This window comes from Eretmochelys imbricata, chromosome 5 (genome assembly GCF_965152235.1).
Source record: "Eretmochelys imbricata isolate rEreImb1 chromosome 5, rEreImb1.hap1, whole genome shotgun sequence".
In the NCBI taxonomy this organism is placed as follows: domain Eukaryota; kingdom Metazoa; phylum Chordata; order Testudines; family Cheloniidae; genus Eretmochelys; species Eretmochelys imbricata.
The window spans coordinates 50944388-50960808 of NC_135576.1; the positions used below are offsets into that span (position 1 = coordinate 50944388).

The window sequence follows — 16421 nt, forward strand, 5'->3', positions numbered from 1 at the left end:
GGTCTCAGTGCATGGATGAGACAATCATGTAGGAAGGAGGGTTTTAGGTTTATTAGGAACTGGGGAACCTCTTGGGAAAAGAACAGAATTATCAGACACACAGATAAACACAATATGTTGGGAAGAGTCAACATGGCTTTTGTAAAGGGAAATCATGTCTCACCTATCTTTAGAATTCTTTGAGACTTATTTGACAGGGGGGAGGGATAGCTCAGTGGTTTGAGCATTGGCCTGCTAAACCCAGGATTGTGAGTTCAATCCTTGAGGGGGCCATTTGGGGTCTGGGGCAAAAATTGGGGATTGGTCCTGCTTTGAGCAGGGGGTTGGACTAGATGACCTCCTGAGGTCCCTTCCAACTGTGGTATTCTATGAAGTGCAAAGTAATACACATTGGAAAAAATAATCCCAACTATGAATTCAAAATAATGGGTTCTAAATTAGCTGTTACAATCCATTCAATGTGCAGCAGCAGTCAAAAAAATCTAATGGAATGTAGGGAACCACTGGGAAAGAGAGAAATAAAAAAACAAAATATCATAATACCACTATATAAATCCATGGTACGCTCACACCTTAAATATTGCATTTAGTTCAGGTTGCCCCATCTCAAAAAAGATCTATTAGAACTGGAAAAGGTACAAAGAAGGGCAACAAAAATGATTAGTGGTATGGAATAGCTTCCATAGAAGGAGAGATTAAGAAGTCTGGGGCTGTTCATCTTCGAAAAGAGACAACTAAGGAGTGATACAATAGAGGTCTTTACCCCTGGACATAATACAGGAATGAGGGATCACCCAATGAAATTAATATGCAGCAGGTTTAAACAAACATAAGGAACATATGTCTTCACACAATGTACATTCAACCTGTGGAGCTCATTGCCTGGGATGCTATGAAGGCCAAAAGTATAACTGGTTACAAAAAAAAATTAGTTAAGATCATGGAGGATACGTCTGTCAGTAGCTGTTGACCAAGATGGTCAGGGACAGAGCCCCACGCTCCAGGTGTCCCTAAACTGCCAACTGCCAGAAGCTGGGACTGCATAACAGGATGGATCATTTGAAATTAATGTCTTCTGTTCTGTTCCCTTTGAAGTATCTGGCACTGGCCACTGTCAGAAGACAGGATATTGTGCTGCAATGGACCATTGGTCTGACCCATTATGGCCATTCCTATGTTCTTGAAATGCTGCTAAACTTTAAAAATAACAAAGACTAGCAGGAGTTGAAACACAGCTGTGGTTGCAGCCCAGCTATTGAAAGCTTAACATCCTGAATACTAAAACCACTAGGATTTTTGTAATCAGTTTAAATGTAAATTTAATTTAAAGAGTTTTCTTTATCTTCCTTATGATTCTGTTGATATGAGGAAGTGTATGTGACTTAACCCGTCAGTAAGGAATTGCACTCACAACTCTGACCCACAGGTTTTTTTTTTTTTTTTTTTTTTATAGATAATGCTATATCAATCTACTTAAGTTTTTAAGAAGTGGTTGCTCCTTGTCATGAAAGCAAAATGTGGCTTTTGGAATCTATAAAACCTATGGTCAAGAAGAGCTCCCTTTGATTCACAGGTGCCGACATTTGTCACCAGTGAGCAGGTTAATTTTGGGAGTTAAATACCTAATCTCTCCATGAGTCTCCATGCACATGTGTTCTAGGAACTGAAAACCAGTCTGAGGTTCTGCATTTTCTATATTCTGTCCTTAACTAGTGCCAAAAAGAACAGCTAAGCTGAGGGACTAATGACAGATTTAAAGTTTGGTCTTTCAAAAACAGGGCTTGATATCCCAGCTTTCCAAAAGCATATGCTGGTTAGTTCTAACCTTTACAGGTTTTGAGATATCAAACCTTAAAATCATATTCTAATTTCTATCTTGCTTCCCCTCCCTTTCCTTCTTCCAAAACTCTTAGAGCTTATAATCCTTTATACCACCTGTAAGTCTAGAATGGCAGTTTCCACATGATGTAAAATGATACATTAATTTAGTTATATAATACTGTTAGATTTATCTATATGATCTTGTTGTTGTTCATCTTTTTCACAGACAGTGTTTAATAAAGCCACTAGTCATACAAAAGCAATGCTTCAAAAAACTGAGGAACAAAAGAGAGCTTTAGAAAAGGTAAGGGTGCAGAGTTCTTGTCTCTGCAAAATCATGCTAATATCATAGTGGCTTTATTCCTTGTAATTTGTGAGGCTAAACCAATAATTTAGGATTTATTCTGAAGTGACAAAGGTGGTCCCTCTATTTTTGAATATAATACATATCTGACTTTATTTGTTTTAAGTTTTGCTGACAGAAGTCTCATCCCACTTAGCTTTAAGGAGACAATGTTAACTTATCACATTTATGTCTGAACATTTGTACCTTCTATTTACAAATAATTCTTAAGATCACTATATTGAAAAGACAGAAAAAATAATGTTTTTCAACTTGTTCACTTTGTGAATTTGACAGCACTTTGTTTATAGGCTGGGATTTTCAAAGGAACTTAAGAGAGTTAAGTGTCCAGCTCTCCAATTTTAGTCATTTTCTCTCTCATTTTTTATGAGTGGGTGGGTGGCTTTTTCAAACATAGGGAAGCAAGATGGGGGAGAGACATTCTGAGAATAGGAATATAAATGTAGATCCATTAGAAACTGGTGGAGAGAGTTGAGGGCAAGGATAGTGAGTGAAACTATTTTAACTCATTTTTTTAAGACTTGAACTTGTATCTCTAATCAAATGTTAGACTGTCAGCTGTCTGACTTTCTAAGGAACGTTACTGCAATTTTATGCTTGGTACTGAGCCTTTAAGGTGTCCAATACATGGGCATTTTATAGATATACAAGTGGGATTTAGACAAGTACAAAATATTACATACAGAAGAGTACCCATAAGTCACCTACTACAGGACAGGCCCAACAAAGAAAATAACAGAACACCACTAACCATCACCTTCAGCCCCCAATTAAAACCTCTCCAACACATCATCAAGGATCTACAACCTATCCTGAAGGACGACCCATCACTCTCATAGATCTTGGGAGACAGGCCAGTCCTTGCTTACAGACAGCCCCCAAACCTGAAGCAAATACTCACCAGCAACCACACACCACACAACAGAGCCACTAACCGAGGAACCTATCCTTGCAACAAAGCCCGTTGCCAACTGTGTCCACATATCTATTCAGGGGACACCATCATAGGGCCTAATCACATCAGCCACACTATCAGAGGCTCGTTCACCTGCACATCTACCTATGTGATATATGCCATCATGTGCCAGCAATGCCCCTCTGCCCTGTACATTGGTCAAACTGGACAGTCTCTACATAAAAGAATAAATGGACACAAATCAGACGTCAAGAATTATAACTTTCAAAAACCAGAGAACACTTCAATCTCTTTGGTCACTCGATTACAGACCTAAAAGTTGCAATTCTTCAACAAAAAACTTCAAAACCAGACTCCAATGAGAGACTGCTGAATTGGAATTAATTTGCAAACTGGATACAATTAACTTAGGCTTGAATAGAGACGGGGAGTGGATGGGTCACTACACAAAGTAAAACTATTTCCCCATGTTTATTTCCCCCCTCCATCCCCCACTGTTCCTCAGACGTTCTTGTCAACTGCTGGAAATGGCCCACCTTGATTATCCCTACAAAAGGTTCTCTCTCTTGCTCTCCTGCTGGTAATAGCTCACCTTAAGTGATCACTCTCTTGTTACAGTGTGTATGGTAACACTCATTGTTTCATGTTCTCTATGTATATAAATCTCCCCACTGTATTTTCCACTGAATGGATCCGATGAAGTGAGCTGTAGCTCACAGAAGCTTATGCTCAAATAAATTGGTTAGTCTCTAAGGTGCCACAAGTACTCCTTTTCTTTTTGCGAATACAGACTAACACGGCTGCTACTCTGAAACCTGTCAAATATGGACACAGAATTCCACCTTTTATCTGGCAATTAAGTATGCATAAGTGAACAGTATTAATTCACAGTGAATTTATACTGTAATATGCCACAAAGAGGCAGCTGTTCCTTCTGAATAAGACATAGGGATTACATGAATGCCTGTGGAAAACGTCTGGCCTAACTGCCTCAACACATGGAATCCATCCTGAAGATTTGTCCGCACTGCAAATAAAACTGAGTTGCAGCACCTGGCTACAACACTTACAATTTGTAGTATAGGCAGGACATTGGAAATCCCTACTGCTTTAGTACAGTTACTGGATACAGTGCAGTTTCCTTGTACACTATAATTGGGTTATATAATTGTAGTTGGGTTAGGAGAAAAACATGTTATAACCAGTTCTCTGACTCAATTGTACTTGGGTCTAAAGCTATTAATAGTGCCACTCCTAATATGCAGAAAACCTGCTTCTCCTCTTCATCTACTATATACTGCTATGTAGTGAGGCAAAGGGATTAGTTGGAATGATAGCATGTTAGAAGGAGGATAATCACGTGATCTCTCTCCCAATGTGAACTATTACTCAAAAGCAGCTAACACCATCAATTTCTCCATTACGCTGACGGTTTGGAGAATTTTTCTTCAAAAAGGTGAGTGTAGAACAAGGTACCTTACTGCAGTGTTACCATGAGATAGTGTCACTTGGATACTGGAGAACTTTACCATTATCCACTTGAGTGCAGCCTAATGTATTTAGGTAAAACACACCTCTTGTGTCCTCAGTGGAAGATTGTTGCTAACTGTCACCACTGCAGAGAAGTGGTGACAAAATTTCACAGTAAAACCATTAAAGCAGAGTGGGAATTTTTCAGTATGTATCTAACAGTGTGCCATCTGTCAAGTAGTAATTTTATCTGCTACATCCAGATTTAGGTCTGATTTCTACACATACTGATATTCTTTATACAAATAATTTCAATTTGACAGGTTTCAGAGTAACAGCCGTGTTAGTCTGTATTTGCAAAAAGTGGCTGCAGAGTGCTTTTCAAATGGGAGGAGGGTGGAGTGTGACGGGAGTGTGTTGTGTGTATGTGGGGGGAGAGACAGTGTGCTTTGGAGGGCAGAGAGTGTGTCAACATGCTATCTTGTAAGTTCAGACAGCTGCAGACCCTCTCCTTTCCCCCCACCTCTCTCTCACTCATTCACACACAGCATTCCACAGTAATGGTTTGCTTTGTCCCAGAGCAGATACGCATGCTGGCTGTCAGAAAAGGAGCTTTGAAAGGGGATATACGCATGCCTGCAGCCTAGTTCAAAACAATGACAAGAGCGGCCTCTTGACTTCAGGGGATTATGGGACGTTTCCGGAGGCCAATCACAGTAATGCAACACATCGTCAACACTTGTAACACCCGGGTGTTTCAGCCGGGGTGCAGCAAGTTTTATGCTTCTCATGGAGGTGGATTATCAGGAGTGCTCCAGGTGCAGAGTCCAGGCGCTCTACATGCCTTGCCAGTGTGGACACCTCAGGAGTTAGGGCGCCTTGGGCTAATGTAATGAGCTCTAACTTGCAAGTGTAGCCAAGCCCTTATTTCAGTTTATTTTAAATCTGTTCCTAATAATCTTAAACTAAACCAAAATAAACCTGGTTTAAACCAGACTTGCACCAGTTTAACTAAATCCATTTAAAATCACACCTTAAACCAATGCAACTCGGTGTACAGACAATCCTGTAGTCTGTCACATTGCCCTCCGACTATGTTCAGAGAAAAGGACAAGCTAATACCATGTTGTAAATCCTGATAAATATTCCAGCAGTTTGTAACCAAATCTGGAATGCTTTCCACACTATTAATCTAGGTGTGTTTATTTTTAAATCTCCTGTATAGTTAGTTTCAACGAGTCATGTAAAATTACCAATTAAGTATTTTTTAAAAACAGTTTAAATTTAAAGAGAACTGTTAGTTGGCGGTGTAACAGAGTGAAACTGAACTCTGACATTAGGGAAAGCAGAACCAAGAGTTTTCTTGGATACAAAGTCTGGAACTATGGACTTTTTTTTTTTTTTTAAACTAAATATTGTGGTGCTTTTAGACTCATTCCTGTAATTAACTGTTGCTGTTTTTTCTTCTTAGGAAATAAATGCTTTGCAATGGGAAATTGAATTTGATCAGGAAAGATTTAAAAACATAGAAGAGACATTGTCAGAAAAATGTGACAGGTATTTGAATCCAATTATGGAATCTCTTGATTTTTAAATATCTTGTTGACTCTTGCGTGAAGTTTTTCTAATGTCATCTGTATGCCCCAACATACCAGGTTTTCTGGTTCTTCATGTTAATTTACTTGTGGATTTCAGAAGTATTTAACATTCATCAGTATGCTAGACATGTTAGTTTTTAAGTATTGAGCACTATAGTTGTTAACTCGCAATTCTTTACTCTTGTTTGAAGAGTATATGTTAAGTGGCTTTGCTGATTTGAGCTTTCAATTCAGTGTCTTTCCTTATGTTTACCAACTGGTACAAAACTATTTATAAGTTAACATTTTATTTAATGAGGTGTAGAAAACATGCATACATATAGTAGTGTCAAACAATGGTTAATGATATTTTTATTTTTTACACTATGACTATGAGTAAGAGTGTGCTCAAGTGGAATGTGATACGACCACTTGCCCCACATTTTAATAAAAATTGCTTTTTGACTGACAGCAGCTGTTATTTGTTGGGTATGTAGGACAAACCAAAAACACTGAATTAGTAACCCAATAACAGACACTGAGAGCACTAAGAAGCAGTCTCCCACCAGACTTTTTCTTTTGAGTATTTAAAGACATGAGTAACTTCTCTGAAGTCCAAACAGCAGAATTTCAATTATTCCAGTGAAGATATTAGATTTTTTAAAAACACACAAAGGAATAAGTACATGTAAATTATTTGATTATTATGTATTTGTTTGTTATGTTTTGTAAATTATCAGCTCTTTCCTACTCATCTAACCTATCAGGATTATCAGCAAATACTCTTTAAAAACACCTACACCCTCCTAATTCATCCTCTCTTCTTGAAAGCTTGAGTATAACAGATAGGCAGGCCTTTTTGGCATGTCCTGATGGTCATACTCTGCCTTTGTCCAGCTAATGAGGAAGGAAGTTCCAGAATTAAGGGCTTCTCATATAAGGGCTTGCTATCAGACCCTTTCCATTTAAATCAGGGATTTCAAACTCAGATTACCAGGAGGGCCACATGAAGATGAATAAATTGGCCCGAGGGCCGCATCACAGGCACTGCCCCTGCTGCCCCTGGCCCCTGCCCCCACTCCACCCCTTCCATGAGGCCCTGCCCCTGCCCTGCCTCTTCCCATCCCTTCTCTGCCCCCATCTCAACCCCTTCCCCAAAGACCCCACCCCAACTCTTCCCCCTCCCTGCCCCTATTCCAACCTCTTCCCCGAATACCCGCCCATGCCCTGCCTCTTCCCTGCCTCCTTCCCTGAGCGTGTGGCTCCCTGCTCCTCCCCCTTCCCTCCTGGAAACTGCTATGTGCCGCCAAACAACTGTTTGGCAGCGGGAAATGCCTGGAGGTAGGTAGAGGAGCGGGGATGTGGTGCGCTGGGGAGCAGCGGGGGAGGGGAGCTTGGCGGCCGCAGGAAATAACTCATGTTTGAGAAAATAGCCGTGTGTTTGAGACCCCTGATTTAAATCATGAGTGCATGAATGTGAGCACCGAAGCTGATCTCACATGCTGTGGAATCACACAAAAAGGGCCAGGGAAAAAAACGGTATATCGGTACTCTGTTAATGCTTAGAATTGCATAGAAGAGGAACTTGTGTGCTGGCTAGCAAGAGTTGCTGAGTAGGCCAGAATAAAGTTCGATTGGAAACTGAAATTGAGAAACAGTTTTAGAAAACTGCAATAATTCAAGAGTTCAATCAATTTTTCAAAAGGTTTTCTGATCCCTGAGGCAACAAGATGAAAAGTGTGGGTCTTTTGCCTTTAAGATGTATATTTAAAGGAAGAGATTTCAGTCCACCAGTTAACTGTTTAAAAAACAAACAAAAACAAAACCATGAGATGTAAATAAATGTATTTTAATAAAAACTCCGGAGATGTGCTAGGAAAAGTCTTATTAATACAATATCAGAACAAATTGTATGGAAACAAGGCTTATGTCCCTTTCTCTTCCAGGAACAGGAAAAATTTAAATGCAAGGTGAAGTGCATTACATTTTGATATACTCCAGTATTAAAAGAACAGATGTGTTTTAGAACCGTACTTAAGGAAACAGGAAGTTTGCACTATTTGCTAAGGACAAAGCCATATCGTAACAGACAAATGTGCCCAATAAAATCACTGTATTTTAACCTTTCATGGACATTATGGATTGTCTAACAAATATTTCAAAGTACCATAATTATGTATTTTTTACATATCTTTTTAATGACTGTCACCAGTGACAATATAGTATCTTCCATTTTCTCTCAAGTTCAGGTGTTTTACAGGTATCTTATGTTCCATTTTACTTGTTTGAGATTTTCAAAATGTTTCTTATTTGCAAGGCTTTGAATATGCACTTTTGTTTCTTTTTGTGTTTGTTATATAATGGGCAGTACACTAAATATTATTAGCAGAATCTCCCACGAAGAATCATTGACTGTAGAAGGGACATTATCAGCTTAATATCTAGCTGTTGTTTTTTTTAAAGAGTTAAAAGTAGTTTCAGGTTCTATATTTTGCTATTTGTACCAACCCTCTGCCAGTTTTTGTAATTTTATGATACAGTATCTTCCATTTCTTGTACATATTTTTTTCTCTTTCCATTGCTGTGGGAAATCTTCACAAACAAAATAGGAAACTGCTTACAGACACAGGGCTTGTCTTCACTATGGGGGTAAGTCGACCTAAGTGAATAACATAGCTGGAGTCTATGTAGCTTAGGTCAACTTACCCCGATGTCTTCACTGTGCTGCATTGACAGGAGACGCTTTCCAGTCGACATCCCTTACTCTTCTTGGAGAGCTGGAGTACCGGAGTCGACTGGAGTGCGCTTTGCCATTGATTTAGCGGGTCTTCACTAGACCCGCTAAATCGAACCCTGATGCATCAGTTGCAGCAGCGTAGATCTCTCCGGTAGTGAAGACCAGCCCACAGTCTTGTCAGAGGCACAGAGTAAGCAAATTGAGAAAAAAGTAGGGCAGGGGGATTTTTCTCTAATCTTTCAGTAATTCTAATTGAGATATATATATATATATATATATATATATATATATATAAAAAAGCTAAGGAAAACATTTTAAGACACAACTGATTTTAACTTGAGTCCTTTTTAAAATAACTATTTCAAAGCTAAAACAGTCTGTGTTTGTTTCCAACTTCTGCAGGATATATTGTGAAAATGCAGCCCTTAAGGAAACATTGAAACTCAGAACAGATGAAGTCAGAACTCTTAAATCTGAAAATGCAAGTAAGCAAACACTGCATAGCTCAATACTTTACCCTTTTTAAACGTACTGTTTTTAATGAGAGACACAAGATAGGTGAGGTAATATATTTTATTGGACCAACTTCTGTGGATGGAATGGACAGCTTCACAGAGTTCTTCAGGTCTTGGGAATGTAATGAGTGTCTAAATTCAAATTGGAACAGATCGTTAAGCATAAGGGGTTTGTCATATTAATTTATTTGGAATATATGGGCCAAAGGTGTTAACGTTGTTTAATGTTGGACAAAGACTATGTTAAACAAGGTTCGGGATTTGTTATACAGAAATCACAGCCTGCTTACCATGGCAAACATATTATTAAACATCCTTCTAGAAGGAAAATCCCCTTGTTTGACAAACTTTTAGATGGTATTAAATATGATCATAACTGTCCTTTTGGGAAAAAGAGAAGAAGTTACTTGAGGTGGGCTAGAGCTATTGTAAGTCTGAGCCCATTTCATCCCAGATGGTGTTTGGGATTCAGCTTGAGCTCATAGGGGTGGTGATGTTATCCAGGTCCCTCTCTTCAGTCTGGTCAGGACATCCCTCAGGATCAGGATGATGAAAGCTCCGAGTCCCAGGAAATGGGGGTGTATGCCAGCCATGGTGGTAAAGATTGCACCTGTAGTGTCACAAAAGAGGTTTATTTTACTTTAAGAGCCAACACATTCTTATTCAGTGGTGCCTTCATGTTCATCTGATCTTGCTTTGTTTAACTTTGGATCTGGAAAACTTCTTTAGCAGCTGATGTCTGGAGATACCATCTTAAGCCAGATGTGGCTTACAAAATTTTTCATTCATTTCAACTTACCTTCATAACTGTGACTTCAGGATGTACTGATATTTTACATAATATAATAAGGAGTGGGATGTGTGTGTGTGCGAGAGAGAGAGAGACACACTCACGATCTCCTTTTAAAATGTGACTCTTTGCCATAACTTGAGCACTGTTCTTTAGCAACCTGTTGGAGCGTCACTGACATATTTGTGATGGATCATAGGATATTCACCTTTAGCAACAGAGCCCCACCTTTGTTGTCTTTGACTTTTTCTTCCTTGTCCTACTGGCGTTGCAGATTTGGGGTATTTTCTCTGGGATGAGGAAGACAGGGCGGAATGATAGGTTGAATGTAGACTCAAAATTCATGTTAGATGTATGATTTGACTATTAAAATCTTTTCTTCCACACTGGTAGTTGTTTTAGTTGCCACTCTTTGCATTAAAATAATGAAGTAAGGCACTCTGAATGAGCTTACAATGAGGTAACTTTAAAAAAAAAATCGTGTCTGTTCTATCATGATCAGTAGCAACACAGAATACAACATATATGAAAATGTAGAAATCCAAAATATTTAATAAATTTCAATTGGTACTGTATTGTTTAACAGTGCGATTAAAACTGTGATTAATCACAATTAATATTTTTAATCGTGATTATTTTTTTGAGTTAATGAGTTAACTGCGATTGACAGCCCTACAGCAAACCCCTTTCACCTCTCAGCAAACATTCACATGTCTACTTGTTTTTTAAATTCAAAAATATATTATCCCAAAGTAAACCCATTAACAGACAGATTTAGCAATATGCCATCGAGTCTTTTCACGCACGGTGTGACTTGAACAGACACTGGCTGGATGAGTCAGATTCAAAGGACTACTACTTATCCCCTTGAGCTATCAAGTTTATATGCAGGGAACAGTCCTGTTATCTCCTCTGTCCATGCATTCTTAGTATAATCTATTGGAAATGAGAATAAGCACAAGGCTTGCAAAGAGCCTCACTGGAGAAGCAAAATCTTTTTCAAATAATGTTTTAATTTGATTTTGCCCAAAGGGCTGCTGGATACCAGGCACTTTGTTGGGGCAACCCTTGAATGTTGGAGACCCTGATGCAATGATCTGAGCCATGTTTTGATTTCTAGCTGTAAGAAAAAAAAAAAAAGTTGCCAGAAACTCTCAACTTTAAGAGAAGCTGGGTTTTTTCGGGGTCTGTATCTTGGTATGCTTTGGTCAAATGGCCCCAAATTTGGGTCACAAACGGAAACCCATGTCCAGCACACCACATTACAAAGCAATACAGCTAATAGTGTAGATTTTAGAGCACTCAGCAGAGTCAAGCTTTGAACAGAAAGCTGATTTTAACCTTAACTGTAGGAGAGCTATCACTCTGTCATAATTTCTTCGTAAGCAAAGTCAGATATTGAGAGATTAGAAGCATGAAAAACTAATTATTTTCAATGTTGAATTTCATAGTTTTGAATCAACAGCGCTTGGAATTTCTTGCAATGCTTGATGTAAAACAACAGAAAATAATTCAGGAAAATATGTCCATTAATAAAAGTGGCTTTACAGAAATTACAGGTCTTGAAGTAAGTGAGAATTTTGTTTTCTTTATTTCAGTAAGTATGGTTGGTTGGAAGATATGTGTGTGGTTTTTTTTAAACATTTTGTTTGACCAGTTAATGAAGTTTCACGAAACATTTCCTTCCAAAAATTCATTTTGATAATGCATCAGAATACAGTATGACTTTTATAGCAAATGAGAAATATGCCTCCTGTTATTAATGGAGTGCTTGCAATAAATGGTCTGAGCCTGCTGGGCAATTATCTGCTTTGCTACTGTTGTGGAAAGGAAGAGCGGACTGAAGAATCATCAGGATATCCTACTAATGTCAACGGGTTTAGCACTATCTCCTCAAGCTCTGTACTTCTCTTATGAGAGGAGACCAATTTTGAGGTCTTCAGGGAGCAGTATCAACATACTGACAACTCTTCTGACTGTCCTTATGCTGTATGGTAGAAGCCATGCTTCTAGCAGGCTCCTGGTCAGTGGAAGATATTCCACTATCCTGTCTGTCATGCTGCAAATGTGGCAAAAATGATGGTGAACAACCAAGAATCTAGTGTATGTGATTCAAGGTCTGAGATTTCCAGAGAGCAGGCTGGAATATATCCAAGACTTCCTTAACTTTCCAGGGGGAGAATCCTATTGACAAGGAAAAATAGTATGACATGACAGGTTGAATCCACATTCCTGGAAATGTTCATTCTAGCAAGATGACAACGTAATGGTCTCTTTATTACTTGGGTATTCAGTTACAACTAGGGAGAACATTTTCAAAAGCTAAGGGATTTAGAAGCACAACTGCCATTGAAAGTCATTGGGATTTGTGCCCCTAAATCACTTAAGCATTTTTAAAATCTGCACCTCAACCTTTTAATAATCTCATAATATACAATATGTGTGGGTATGTCCACATTTGTTAAATATCTGACTGCTACTTATTCATAGGCTGATGAGGTCAGTAATACCTTGTCTACCCATTTATTCAGGGAATAGCTTGACATTTCTTCCCTGGAGGCAATGGTTTTGCTCTTTTAGTCTGTTTTGGCCCCAGTCTTCAGCAGGGCCTTCTGACAGTTCAGTCCCTTTCTGCGGGTTTACTGATGTCCAATTGAAGGGCCCTTCCCCAGTGGCCTATGGGGAAGCGGGGACCCAGGCCCCCCCACTGCTCCAGACTCCAGCTCAGGGCTCTTCTAAGCTCAGACGCAGTAGCCAGCCAGGAGTTCTTCCTTGCTCCCCAGGTCCCTACTAGGATTGGGCTGTCCATTGTGCTGCAGTTCCCTCAGCCAGCCACACCATCCATGCTCATCCAGCTCTAGCAAGGAACTTCCCCTGTAGCTCCTTTTCATAGGGCTCTCCTGGGCCCTGATTGGCTGCTTCCCCTGCAGCCACTCTAGCCTGCTTGAAGGATCTCGCCACTGCTCCTTACCTGGGATGAGTGTGGCAGGACCCTGAGGTCTCCAGCAGAGGGCCTATAGGCCTAGTCCACCCCATCACAACAGATCATGGGCAATAAACAAAAATTCACGGAAATCGTAACCCGTCCCTGACTTTTACTAAAAGCATGACTGACAAAATGGGGAGGGAGGAGGGTCCAGCACCCTGCCCCGCTGCATGCAGCAGCTGGGAGCTGCGGCCCCCCACTCATGCCCAGTGGCAGGGAGCTGTGGGGGGGGAATCTCCCCCTCCCTGCTGGGCTCGGAGCTGAGGGGGGGCCCCACCAGTAGCGGTGGCTGAGCAGCTGCCAGGGACCCTCCACCACTGGTGGTGGCTGGGGTGCTCTGGGGGCACCTGCTGCCCGCAGGACTGGGAGCTGGTGAGGGAATCCCCTGCCGCCTGTGGGGCTGGGAGCTGGTGGGGATCCACCGCTGCCTGCGGCGGCTGGAGAGCTGCGGGGTCCCCCCACTGCCTGCTGTAGCTAGAGAGCTCCGGGTCCCCCACCAGCAGCACTGGTGGCTAGGCAGCTTGGGCAGCCGTGCCAGTGGCAGTGGCTGATCAGTTGTAGGGTTCCCCCCACTGCCCATCACGGCAGGGCTGCTGCGAGAAGGTCCCCTGCTGCCGGCAGAGGCTGGGTTGCTGCAGTGCCCCAATGTCACGGAGGTCTCTGGAAATCACAGATTCCATGACCTCCATAACATAATCATAGTCTTAATTTTGCAGAATACATCTTTCCAGGTTTTATGTACCCAAACAGGTAAACTCTAAAAAGGAAAAATAAAAAAAAGTTTATCCATGCACATGTCCCAGATAAAATCAGAGCGTATAATATAGCACTAGTATCTGTCCCTGACTTTGAAATTTTTTCTGTTCTCGGCTTGTCTACATGGGGACAGTCAAGAATTAACTAAATATGTGACGTTAAAGCACATTAAACTCTTATGGGGATGCTCTCCAAAAGGGTTTACTTCCCTTCTCCTCCTCTGCCCAAGATATTGCAAATACCAAACTGGCATGATTAGTAATAGAGAAAATATTGTGAAGGAGGGGAGGGGCGGTTGATGATGAATGTTGTAAAGTTTGAATGGTTTTTATTACTTGTTTATTTTAATTAAAAATAAATTGCATGTGTGTGTAGATAATGTGGGTTTCCCTAACCCCTATTCCACTAGGATTTCAAGATATTTTTATTGGTAAAGATCTAGATTCTTTAAATTACTTTGTGTGTGCACATAGAGGTATTTGAGTAACTGGTGTGTAATGCTCTTGGATTTGAAGCTGGCGATTCTTGGAGCCTGCACCTGTAATGCTCCTGGAGGAGAGCCCTGTTCCTGTGCTAAAATGTCAGCTGCAACTCGAAAGCAACTCCTTCAGCTCAGACAAGAGGTAATGTAGCCTAAGTTGGATGTGGAGCAGCATAGATGTCTTTTTCATGAAAAAGTTTAGAGTATACCTGCTATTTGAATCTAGTACATTTCAAAAACAAAATAGTGCTTTTCAAAAGTCTCTGCAGGCTTTAGCAAATGCTATGGTAATACAAATTGGTAGTAGTAATAACACACTAGAAACTTTTGCTTGTGTAGTAATTTTTTGTTTTACATCATTTCTATACTGGCAAAAGCCCTATTGTAGATGGTGATATTGGCAAAAAAGCACTTTTGCCAGTGTAGCATATTTTGTTAGATAAACCAGTATAACCTATACCAGCAAAAGCACTCTCGCTGGTATAAGCTGCATCTATACTAGGAAGGTTTGCCAGTATATCTATACCAGGAAACTTCTCTACTAGCCATTTTTACTAGGTTTAAGTGACAACTGGTAGGGAGGATTTAGCAGTTCCCAGAGAGAGGGAGGAACTCCATGAGAGGCAGAGAAATCTTTTTGCCTCCAAATCAGTTTTTCAGCACTAACTTCAGGTATTAAGTGTGGCAATTTTCCATAGAGGAAAACTGTGCCCTAGAGATCAGGAATATCACTTCTGCAACTCATACAATCTTCTATAGTCCAGGCATAATTTTTTCTTAAATCCAAGTCGCTAGCATTATAAATCTCTCCTCCTGTTGTTTAACCGAGATGGACTGCTCCCTTATTTTTCTTACAATCTTTGCCACAGTTGATTATGTGCAAGATGCGGCAGCCTTTAAACCAGAGCCCAATTTTTCTCCAAATTGTAATTATGAGTACTTTAAAAGTTGTGGGTGTTTCTAAGCAAATTGATAGTTTTAAACTCTTACTGATCAGTAAAGGGAAAAAAAGGCCAAGAACAGGAAACGCATACACAGCTTCATAACTTTTTTCACTTTTCTGGTGTAAAAGCACCATCCCTGTATAGCACATTATCATCATTCCTAGGATTCAAAGAGGACTTGAAAATAGCAACAACTGCTCCTTGCTGTATTGGAGCCCTAATGTAATCTGTTAACATAAGTTAATGTTTTATATGCTATAAAAAGCTTGCAGGATTGAGAAAAGGATTTGTAAAATGAGTCTAGATTTGCTTTGATTTTATTAATCTTATGTTCAGTTGCTCAATCCCATGTAATCCTTTTGAGTACCTCACAACATACAGTGAATGGATACTTTATGGCCCAATAGCATATATATTGTGGAATTATATTTAATTGACAGGGGAGCAGTCCTGACCTTCCAGGGCTGCTCCTTTACAAGGATGTTCTTGGAATTTGACTGTTTAAAAAAGATTTGCTGCATGAGGGTCTTGTTTTAAAGCTAAATATAGGTGATCCTGAGCATGGTAATCATATACTAGTCTTAATTATTAAGAGGTATGATGCATTTGTTTGAATGGATGTTACAAATTTAAAGTCTAAACTGATTTGTTGCTTAGAGTTAGCTGGTATAAGTGTGTAGGTGTGTAAACACACACACACTCCTAATTTAAGAGTGCTGCCTTTTGCAGATATCCAGTTGTGGCCACACTTTTATTAATATATATGTGTATGTGTGAGAGAGAGAAAACCCACGTGTGGTACATTGAAATTTTTCAGAAGTTTTACACAGAGCTAGCCTATAGAAACCATGTGAACTTATTGTTCCCTATATCAGTCCTTCTTTTTTCCTCCTGTTGTTTGTCACATTTACTTGTTGCATCTTCTCAAAGTATATTTAAGCCCCTTGGATTAAGGATGATTGTGTTTGTACAGCTTGTGTTTGTACAGCTCCTAGCACAATAGGGTCATGTGTTTGTACAGCTCCTAGCACAATAGAGTTATGATCCTGATTTAGACTTTTTGT

General features: G+C 39.9%; 1 protein-coding gene across 1 annotated transcript in view; it reads left to right on the forward strand.

Annotated features, from left to right (window-relative positions):
* CCDC125 (coiled-coil domain containing 125) overlaps nucleotides 1–16421 on the forward strand; it is a 37512-nt gene that overhangs the window by 9835 nt on the left and 11256 nt on the right. Inside the window, exons 5-9 of the mRNA XM_077817112.1 lie at nucleotides 2048–2125; nucleotides 6043–6128; nucleotides 9288–9370; nucleotides 11642–11757; nucleotides 14448–14555. Of these exons, the coding sequence (XP_077673238.1) occupies nucleotides 2048–2125; nucleotides 6043–6128; nucleotides 9288–9370; nucleotides 11642–11757; nucleotides 14448–14555 (471 nt within the window). The remainder of the gene's footprint in view (nucleotides 1–2047; nucleotides 2126–6042; nucleotides 6129–9287; nucleotides 9371–11641; nucleotides 11758–14447; nucleotides 14556–16421) is intronic.